General features: G+C 41.0%; 1 protein-coding gene and 1 pseudogene across 1 annotated transcript in view; both read right to left on the minus strand.

Annotated features, from left to right (window-relative positions):
* The window catches only part of LOC107557744 (MLX-interacting protein-like), a 25,030-nt gene extending 23,721 nt beyond the window's left edge, over nucleotides 1–1,309 (minus strand). Inside the window, exon 1 of the mRNA XM_016241270.1 lies at nucleotides 822–1,309. Coding sequence (XP_016096756.1) covers nucleotides 822–1,147 — 326 coding nt within the window. The 5' untranslated portion in view covers nucleotides 1,148–1,309. The remainder of the gene's footprint in view (nucleotides 1–821) is intronic.
* A 2,688-nt stretch (nucleotides 1,310–3,997) lies between these two features.
* Nucleotides 3,998–10,871, minus strand: LOC107557757 (uracil-DNA glycosylase-like; annotated as a pseudogene).
* Between the last annotated feature and the right edge of the window lie 683 nt (nucleotides 10,872–11,554).

The raw sequence follows: 11,554 nt of genomic DNA on the forward strand, positions 1-11,554 counted from the left end.
GCAGCTGTATTTTCAGCATCATTCCTCCAGTCTTCAGTGTCACATGATCTTCAGAAATCAGTATAATATGCTCCTCTGCTGATTATCAATATACAGTTGAGTATTTTTTATTTCAGGATTCTTTGATGAACAGAAAGATCCAAAGATCAGCATTTATCTGAAGTAAAAAGCTTTTGTAACATTATACACTACCATTCAAAAGCTTGGAGTCAGTATGATTTCTTTCTTTCTTTCTGGAAAGAAATTATAGAAATTAACACTTTTATTTAGCAAGGATGCTTTAAATTGATCAAAAGTGATGATAAAGACATTTATAATGTTACAAAAGATTTCTATTTCAGATAAATGCAGTTCTTCTGAACTTTCTGCTCATCAAAGAAACCTGAAAAATTCTACTCCGCTGTTTTCAACATAATAATAATAAATGTGTTTTGAGCAGCAAATCAGAATATTAGAAGGATTTCTGAAGATCACGTGACTGGAGTAATGATGCTGAAAATATAGCTTAGAAATCACAGGAATGAAATGCATTTTAAAATAGAAAAGAGTTATTTTTAATAGTAAAAATATTTCAAAATGTTACCGTTTTTGCTGCATTTTGGATCAAATAAATGCAGGCTTGGTGAGCAGAAGAGACTTCTTTAAAAACAATAAAAATCTCCCTCAGTCACGTGGTAGCTGTCTGCAGCAGGGATTTCCTGGAGCGTCGTCAGTTCGTAGCAGCCGTGCTACATGACAGTAATTAATGACCTGGTCGTGCATCCCACCACACATTCAGGCCACTGCGTGTATTTATAGCGCACTGCTGGGTAATGACGCACCTGTAGGCGAGCGTCATGCACTCGAACAGCTTCGTCAGCGAGACGTCGATGGAGAAATGCGCCGTGCTGGTCTTCCCGAAGCGGTAGGTCTGGCAGGTCTGTTTGTTGACGGTGTCGAAGTCGTAGCCCTTCTTCGGCGGGTGCTCGGTGTGCGGGGAGGACACCATGAAGTGCCCGCTGTGGATGATCTGCTGCTCGGCTCTCCTGAAGGACACAGTCGGCTCCTCTGCGTCGGAGTCGTCGTCTTGCTCCTGCTTGACCATCAGCCTCGGCTCAAGAGTTGTCATGCTATGCGTGCGAACAGACGACGGCGTCGCTGAAGCCATTTTCTTCGTCGTAGTCTTTTGTTTGCCGTCAAGCACTGCCGTGTGTGTGTGTATCCTGTCGCAAAATGTGGTGAAAAGTCCTGGTGTGTACACGTGTTTACTTCTTCTTCTTGAAATGTTATTGGCAAACCAGCTTAAAGGTGCATTTACCGCCACCTACTGGACTGGAGTGTGGGCAGTACTTGGAGAAAAAGCACATAGAGAGTATAATATACACACACATATATATATACACACATACTCCTCCCCCCTATATATCTCCATCAAATTCTTTCACTTATCCCAGTATTTTACAATCTAGTAAAATACGTTTGACTGTCTCTCGTGTGTTGCAGCGGGGTGTTTCCTCTTCTTATTCTAAGACGTGTAACTATCTTTCCTTCTTTGGATTCCTGCTCTGCATTGGCCATATCGTCCAGCCCTAGCTCAGTCACGTGGTAGCTGCTTTTCCCTCAGTCACGTGGTAGCTGTCTGCAGCAGGGATTTCCTGGAGCGTCGTCAGTTCGTAGCAGCCGTGCTACATGACAGTAATTAATGACCTGGTCGTGCATCCCACCACACATTCAGGCCACTGCGTGTATTTATAGCGCACTGCTGGGTAATGACGCACCTGTAGGCGAGCGTCATGCACTCGAACAGCTTCGTCAGCGAGACGTCGATGGAGAAATGCGCCGTGCTGGTCTTCCCGAAGCGGTAGGTCTGGCAGGTCTGTTTGTTGACGGTGTCGAAGTCGTAGCCCTTCTTCGGCGGGTGCTCGGTGTGCGGGGAGGACACCATGAAGTGCCCGCTGTGGATGATCTGCTGCTCGGCTCTCCTGAAGGACACAGTCGGCTCCTCTGCGTCGGAGTCGTCGTCTTGCTCCTGCTTGACCATCAGCCTCGGCTCAAGAGTTGTCATGCTATGCGTGCGAACAGACGACGGCGTCGCTGAAGCCATTTTCTTCGTCGTAGTCTTTTGTTTGCCGTCAAGCACTGCCGTGTGTGTGTGTATCCTGTCGCAAAATGTGGTGAAAAGTCCTGGTGTGTACACGTGTTTACTTCTTCTTCTTGAAATGTTATTGGCAAACCAGCTTAAAGGTGCATTTACCGCCACCTACTGGACTGGAGTGTGGGCAGTACTTGGAGAAAAAGCACATAGAGAGTATAATATACACACACATATATATATACACACATACTCCTCCCCCCTATATATCTCCATCAAATTCTTTCACTTATCCCAGTATTTTACAATCTAGTAAAATACGTTTGACTGTCTCTCGTGTGTTGCAGCGGGGTGTTTCCTCTTCTTATTCTAAGACGTGTAACTATCTTTCCTTCTTTGGATTCCTGCTCTGCCTGATACTATTTAAGCCTACTTGTTTTTGTGTGTTATACAGACGTCGTCCAGTATCAGTTATGTCCCGGTATTCTTGCCATATTTAGCTTGTATAATGGTTTTGACTTCTGTTCTACATAACGGTATTTGTATATCAAGTGTTTCATGCTTTATCGCTCCTCTTGCCAGAATATCTACAATCTCTTTCCTTCCAGCGCTACATGAGCAGGAACACAAAGCAAGGACGCATCCAGCTCTTTAGCATGCAGTATTAAAGGCAAGGTGAATATCTGGTATGTGATCTCTTGTCTACATGATTGAACGCTATAGAGCAGATCAGCTGTCAGAAGCTATGATTACGTTTAGGTTCTGTTTATGTCCTTCCAGTCACTGTAATGCCAATAAAATTGCTCAAAGCTGTGTACACCGATAAATGATCTGCTGTTCTTTTTCTGACTGCTAGCCCCAGTACGGCCTGCCTCTGGCTGCTTTGATCCACCTGTAGATGTGACTAGTTTGTCTTCATAAAGGTCCATGTACTTTTGAACTGTTATCCTCTGTGGCATTATTTTAGATTTTTCTTCTAACATCTGCTGAAGGCTTATATCTACAGATGGCTTTCTGAATTTCTAAGGTGGCACAGTTGATAGTAGTGATAGGCTTGTGTTTTTGTGCTTTCGCATTTGCTATCCTTCATGTGTTTACTGCACATAATGCGACTTAAATAGTGTCTTAATTCGATTCGTGTTTACTTCGATTATGACTTTAGCCGGATTAAGGTAATCAGAAATCTCTGTTTACATGGTAGATTCTTAATCAGAGTATTGTCTTATTTATATAGTTATTTATTTTTGGTGATTTTTATTTATTTGCCTTATATTCTGGATTTTTTTTTTTTTTTTGAAACTATGACCAAAAAACAAGCAAAGACACAATTTCAGTCCCTTTTTTTTGTCAAATAAGATTTATTGAAAGACAAAGATTTTGGAGATGGATTTGCAATCTTACATTTTTTGTCTCTATTACCTGTACAAAGAATACAATCAAAATTGGAAAAGAGAGAGAAACGCACTACAAACCATCTCTGGCCAGACCTGTTCACGTTAAATTGTAAAGAATGATGAAGAAATATTAAAACATTACATTTACAATAGGGTTTCCGTCAGGATAACAGAGAAAAGGGTGCCAGATTTGGTCAAAATGTTCAAATTTGCCCTTCAAACTATCTATAATTCGCTCCAAATGTAAAGTAGAAATCATCTCTCCAAGCCCTAATTTGACTATTTGACCAATTACAGTCCTTTTCTATTAAAAGCCTACACTTTGACCCGGTTCACTGTGTCTCTGATGCCATCTGGTGGAAAAACATGACATAAAATAGCATTAGACACAAACACAAAAACATTCACTGTTAGTGTTGTACATTTAAAACTACATCGATAACATCTGAAAGGAAAACAATGAACAGTCGACCTACTCTAGAAACACATACGTATTCAGAACAAGCTTTAAAAAAACAAAGCTTATTTCTGAAACCGGACAATCAGCATTCCATCTACAGCCACGAATGGAAACGGTCACAGAGCTTTCCAGTCGATGGGCTTCTTTCCTGATTTCCTCAGCAGTTCATTGGTCTTTGAGAAATGCTTACATCCGAAGAAGCCGCGGTGAGCAGACAGTGGCGAGGGGTGCACCGTCTGCAGAACGTGGTGTCGCTTCTACAATCAGAAAACAATGTGTGACTGCCTGTTTGAAATATTTACTGGCTCTACTGACCTCTGTTCGTGTTCATCTATAAACTGAAAGATTCACAGCTAGTCGATGGCAGCCCCCCTTCTTTTGAGCATAAGAGCCCCAGAGAATGAAGACAAGAGCCTGCGTGTTAGTGCTGGGCCAGTGTACCACAGCATGAGTGAATGTCTCCCAGCCCTTGTCCCTGTGAGAGTTGGCCTAGAGAGCGCGCACCGTCAGCACAGCGTTCAGCAACAGAACTCCTGCCAAAGACATTCATAAAGAGACGTGCCACTGAGCACACTTACATGCACCAGGAAATCAGCTATCATACACCTATGAGGAGAAAAGTACAATAGCCCTGGGTACCCTAGCAACCGCATAGCAACACCCTAGCAACCACCCCGGGTACCCTAGAAACTGCATAGCAACCACCCCAGGTAGCCTAGCAACACCCTAGCAACCGACCCGGGTACCTTAGCAACCGTATAGCTACACCCAAGCAACTGCTTTAGCAACCACCCCAAGTACCCTAGGAACCGCATAGCAACACCCTAGCAACCACCCCAGTTAGCCAAGTACCAACATAGCAACTGTTCCAAATACCTTAGCTCGGAACAACATCGTGATAGGAACCAGTGTAGAACCCTAGCAACCACTCTGAGGTCCTTAGCATCTATCTATCTATCTTATCTATGACACTTACATGCACAAGGAAATCAGCTTTCATACACCTATGAGGAGAAAAGTACAATAGCCCTGGGTACCCTAGCAACCGCATAGCAACACCCTAGCAACCGACCCGGGTACCTTAGCAACCGTATAGCTACACCCAAGCAACTGCTTTAGCAACCACCCCAAGTACCCTAGGAACCGCATAGCAACACCCTAGCAACCACCCCAGTTAGCCAAGTACCAACATAGCAACTGTTCCAAATACCTTAGCAACCACCTAGAATACCCTAGCAACCACTCTGAGGTCCTTAGCATCTATCTATCTATCTATCTGTGACACTTACATGCAGAAGGAAATCAGCTATCAGACACCTATGAGGAGAAAAGTACAATAGACATGACTTTGGAATTAGCTCAAATTAATATTCAAATGGGAGAATTTTTTTTTGAGGGACTGGCCAATATTTTCATATGATTTGCTAAAGTTTCAGCACATGATAACATTTCATCCACGTAAATGGATGTAAATTAGATGAATTATGAAAAGCACAACTGGCCGTGTCAGGATGTGCTATGGTATCAAAATCGTAACCCGGGTACCTTAGCAACCGTATAGCTACACCCTAGCAACTGCTTTAGCAACCACCCCAAGTACCCTAGGAACCGCATAGGAACACCCTAGCAACCACCCCAGTTAGCCAAGTACCAACATAGCAACTGTTCCAAATACCTTAGCAACCACCTAGAATACCCTAGCAACCACTCTGAGGTCCTTAGCATCTATCTATCTATCTTATCTATGACACTTACATGCACAAGGAAATCAGCTTTTATACACCTATGAGGAGAAAAGTACAATAGCCCTGGGTACCCTAGCAACTGCATAGCAACAACCTAGCAACCGCTCCAGGTAGCCTAGCAACCGCATAGCAACACCCTAGCAACCGACCCGGGTACCTTAGCAACCGTATAGCTACACCCTAGCAACCACCCCAGTTAGCCAAGTACCAACATAGCAACTGTTCCAAATACCTTAGCAACCACCTAGAATACCCTAGCAACCACTCTGAGGTCCTTAGCATCTATCTATCTATCTTATCTATGACACTTACATGCACAAGGAAATCAGCTTTCATACACCTATGAGGAGAAAAGTACAATAGCCCTGGGTACCCTAGCAACTGCATAGCAACAACCTAGCAACCACTCCAGGTAGCCTAGCAACCGCATAGCAACACCCTAGCAACCGACCCGGGTACCTTAGCAACCGTATAGCTACACCCTAGCAACCACCCCAGTTAGCCAAGTACCTACATAGCAACCACTCCAAATACCCTAGCAACCACCTAGAATAACCTAGCAACCCCTCTGAGGTCCTTAGCATCTATCTATCTATCTATCTGTGACACTTACATGCAGAAGGAAATCAGCTATCAGACACCTATGAGGAGAAAAGTACAATAGACATGACTTTGGAATTAGCTCAAATTAATATTCAAATGGGAGAATTTTTTTTTGAGGGACTGGCCAATATTTTCATATGATTTGCTAAAGTTTCAGCACATGATAACATTTCATCCACGTAAATGGATGTAAATTAGATGAATTATGAAAAGCACAACTGGCCGTGTCAGGATGTGCTATGGTATCAAAATCGTAATCGAGAATTGAGAAATGTCACTGGTGTCTAAAATCTTGACATAGCAACCACTCCAAATACCCTAGCAACCACCTAGAATAACCTAGCAACCCCTCTGAGGTCCTTAGCATCTATCTATCTATCTATCTATGACACTTACATGCAGAAGGAAATCAGCTATCAGACACCTATGAGGAGAAAAGTACAATAGACATGACTTTGGAATTAGCTCAAATTAATATTCAAATGGGAGAATTTTTTTTTGAGGGACTGGCCAATATTTTCATATGATTTGCTAAAGTTTCAGCACATGATAACATTTCATCCACGTAAATGGATGTAAATTAGATGAATTATGAAAAGCACAACTGGCCGTGTCAGGATGTGCTATGGTATCAAAATCGTAATCGAGAATTGAGAAATGTCACTGGTGTCTAAAATCTTGGTGTCAGAACAACCTTATTTATTAGCATACAAGCTTACATTCGGGGTTCCTGCAGGTTTTGTGACGGTAAAATCAAGACCAAATAAAGAAGCGTTAAGGAATAAATAGAAGATGACAAAGAAATGAATCAAAATGACGTGAGTTTATGATTAAAACAAGAACAAATATCTGCAAATGGGCTCCTTTTAAAGGGAACACAAGTTTATTTTTCTGACCCCATTCACATATTTGTTCTTGTTTCAAGCATAAACTTTTGTTCAATTTCTCAGAAAACAAGATATCATGTCTTCACTTTGCATCTCAATTAAGTTTATCTTGATTAAAGAATCTTTCGATATTTGTACTGGAAAACAAAATAATACTGAGGAAGACATTCCCTTTTTTCCTTCTTGTTTTTTGCATGCAACATTTCATTTCATTCCTTTATGAATGTAAACACAGAAACCATGCATACGGGTCAAAAACAATCAAAACAATGCTTTTTTGTTGTTGTTGTTGATGTCAGGGCAAGTAAAAATCTGAACCACTGCACTTTTACTTCCGTCACATAATCTTTGTTTTTGCCTACTGATTTATTGTGCAATGAAATGTGTTTTTTTTTTTTGCTGATAAAAACTGCTATTTCTAAACCAAAATCTGCATCGCAGTTGTAAAATGGATCTGTCTTTTGACACATCTTGTGTCATGAGTTGTGTAATTAATTAGCTATTAATGTGTACTCCACGAAGACGCACACCTTGCTTGGCCCATCCTCTCAGATCTCCATGACCGGGATGCTCAAAGCCTTCGATGTCTGAAGCCAGTTCTTTGAAGATGTTCACCAAGCTGTCAACAGCAAAAGTGTCATAAAATCACTGCATCAAAAACAATCATCTAGTCCCTTTAATAATTTGCAACATCCTTGTGCTTACATGCTCAGTGACATTCAAAAGAACAGAGACTACTTTTTTCATATAATTTGTCACTCAGTGGCTGTCTCTTTGCATTGTCTGCTACAGTTAAGAACCTAAGTGTAATGTTTGACAGGAGGTTTTATCCCAGGGGAACCAGGTCCTTCTAGATCTTCTAAACCTGCTAAATCGACCTCATCTTCTAAATCCAGAACTCAAAAACACTTCATTCTTACAGTCCAGACAATACATGCATCACTAATCGTGATCCAGCAGGGCCACTGTCCTTCAGAGTTTAGTTTAGCTCACATCAACAGCTGAAGTCTTCAGGATTACTAGAAACTTTCAGGAAAGTGTGTTGGAGCAAAACTCAGGATGCGGACCTTAAAGCAGAACCCAGAGGAGTGTTTTTTCTTGCTGTGTTTAACACAAATTTTTATTTTTATTTTTGTTCCTTGCCACAGTCACTTCTGGCTTGCTGTCTGGGAAACTAAAGACATGTATTCACACTATCAAACTAGCAATTGATGCATATCACAATGAGGTAATCCACTCTATATAAATAAACCCTGAGTTGATGACTGCAAGGCGATACCTGAGTTGAGGAGGCACAGGTCTCTGCACGCTGAAAAAAAAAGCCCGTGAGCCTGGTCAGGTCCATGATAAGGATCCTGGCCAAGTATCACAACCTTCACCATCACAAGAAAAAATGATTACAACACTCTTAGAAAACCATGCTGTATTTTAAGAGCAAATAAACACCTCCAGAGTGTCCCGAACAACCAGACAGTGCATAAGTAGCATTTACTGACTGGTTTCAGATGCAGCTGCTGATATAAGCATGTGCACCTGCAGAGCCAGAGTCATACTTGGCCAGCGATTTGTCTCATTCTTGTTCTAGAGAGCACTTGAGTGGACAATTAACAGTCCTAAATAACAAAATGATGAGAAACAATTATTTCAGAAAATGTCAGTGTGCCTACAGTGACACTATCTGAATTGAGCCAGCATTGTCTTCCGTAGAGACACTTTATAGCTGAATTGAATTCGTTTCATAATTGATGAACTTAATTTGTTCTTAACTGTCATTTTAGAATGCATGTATCAATTTTTAGAATTAGACAATCATACAGATATATAATATAAAGCACACGCCCAAGAGATCTGTTAAAAGGGATATTTCACCCAAAAATAAGAATCCTGACCTACTTTTCTTAACTACCCTTACATTGTTCCAGACATGGAGGATGACTGTCTTCTGCAGATCTTCTTTTATGTCTCACAGGAGAAAGCCAGTCATGCAGGTTTGGAACAGCGTGAGGGCAAGTACATAATGTAAACTTTCATTTCTGGGTGAAGTTGGACAGCATCTGTTGTCTGTTGTTATCCTCCACCGGCTGGTCGCTCCCGCTTTACAGCAAGCGGTGCTCAAACTAACACCAATTCCCTTCACCGCCCGTGTTTTGGCTTCAGCAAATCAGATTTGGCGAATGCAAACAACGTTATTACTTTTCAAGAGTCCAACATGCAGCCGGTCAAGAAAGCATGCAATCTACCTGAGCCGTGATCAATAAGAGAAGTCGTCTTTCACTATAGTAATGTTGTTAAATAGAGAAAAACATTTGACATTTAAGTAACTTCTAGCGTATTCTTAACCTTTGGCGAATGCAAACAACGTTATTACTTTTCAAGAGTCCAACATGCAGCCGGTCAAGAAAGCATGCAATCTACCTGAGCCGTGATCAATAAGAGAAGTCGTCTTTCACTATAGTAATGTTGTTAAATAGAGAAAAACATTTGACATTTAAGTAACTTCTAGCGTATTCTTAACCTTGGACCTTATTCTTGAAACACAAAATGACCAGTTAAAAAAAAAGTGTAGCCCATATAAAATCTATAAGTTGTCTTTAATTTTAAAATATGAGTTTTCACATGTTCCTTACATATACTGTCCCGTATCTTCCTTTTCTGAAGTTGGCAACCCCACCTGCCTTGCATGAGAGCATGACATCCACTCACATCTTTTATGTCCCATGCTTGTGTCCAGGTAAAAACCTCATCTGGAGGAGGGTAGATGGTGTGCTTTTGCCTCTCCTCAGCAACAAATGACATTAACTGCGAAAGAGAAACCCTGCTGTGTTACTCTACATTTGAGAAAGTTTCAAATGTCAGTTGTTTTTCATGTGCTGGTCACTTACTGCTCTAAAGCAGCGCTTCCCGAGCTCCGCGCTGAGCGCCGCCTTCCAGCTCTCTCCAAAGCCGCTCGGAAGAGCCTGGTTTCCGGCGAGCCGCTCCAGCGCAGCCGCCCTGTTCCTGGAGATCCGCTGCAGCTGCTCGGGACTCCGCGTTACATCGCCGCTCTCCAACTTCTGTTTCTTGCCCTGAGACAATATTTTAGTATATTTGGTTGAACTCTGTGTTCGCTCGGCAAAAAGGCCGGACTTTTCAACATTTAAAAACAAAAACTAAGGCAAGCTATGCTTGGGAAACATGCTTATTTATGATATCATATGAGGTTTTCTCAAAAACGCATGCTTTTTGTAGCATATACGCAAATGATACACCATATGGGTTTGCATTCGCGACTATAATTCATGCAATTCTGAGTTAACTTACAACTGAACAGAATATAAATGAAATGTAAGTTGTTTGAAGTAATCGCCACGCGCTTTTGTTGTTTAGGCAAGTGATGTAAAACTAGGAAGCGTGTAAACTTTAGCGGGTTTAACGATAAAATAGCGAGGTCTCAACCAGAGCCAATTCTACGCGCTACATGAATGACAACATGCTCCACAGATGAATAAAACACGAGCTCTTTCACTCATAACTCGCGCTAAATGTGTTTAACTCACAGATGCATCCCCTGGGCATCTAACTATCTCGTCCAGATCTCTTTTTTTTGGACATGGGCGACAAAAATGGCGTGATACTTTTCTGTCCAATCATTTCCACAAATACAACGACTGTTTAAAAGAAATAAACTTGAAAAGCACAGTACGCGAGGTGCGGAGTCTGAAGAGCCGCACAGACGCCTGTGACGTAACAAAGTAACACACTCAGCCTGTGTCTGTGACGGATCAGATGAAGAGCGATACATTTCAAACAAATGACACACTTTCTAAGTGAAGTATCGAGAGAAAGAAGCGCTTTCTGTCGCACAGAAGAGACTGATCATGTTGTGGGAACCTAATGTATCTGAATAAATCAGAATATGTATAGAGTTTTAAAACATTCTTTTCTTTATTACAACACAAACTTTCGGATTCGGTCATTTATTATTTATTTATTTTTATTATTTTATTATTATCATTATTACTTTTACCAAAAAAAATGATATTTTTAGGTAGGAATAATGTGCTGTCGATTTTTAAGACTATAATTCTAAAATAGTTTACGATGGGCAGAAAAAAAAATATTGAAATGTTTAAAACTACTTTCAGTGTTTACCCTCATATAAATGTTTTTATTTGATTTGATTATTATTATTGTTGTTTTTAAAGATTTATTACATTTTATTGCTGTTGTTTTATACTGGTTGGTATCGTTCATTGAAGTTGATTTTGATATGAATAAAAACGCCTGGTAGCGAGGTGTGGCTGTAATGTTTTGTAGGCTACTTTTTCACGTGTTCTGTAACGCTGTTTATGTATATAGCACGTTTTGTCTAGCTAACTCGGGTTTTTGTTGTTGTTGCAAAAACAGAAGCACAT

Source organism: Sinocyclocheilus grahami, unplaced genomic scaffold (genome assembly GCF_001515645.1).
Source record: "Sinocyclocheilus grahami isolate Dianchi unplaced genomic scaffold, SAMN03320097.WGS_v1.1 scaffold618.1, whole genome shotgun sequence".
NCBI lineage: Eukaryota > Metazoa > Chordata > Actinopteri > Cypriniformes > Cyprinidae > Sinocyclocheilus > Sinocyclocheilus grahami.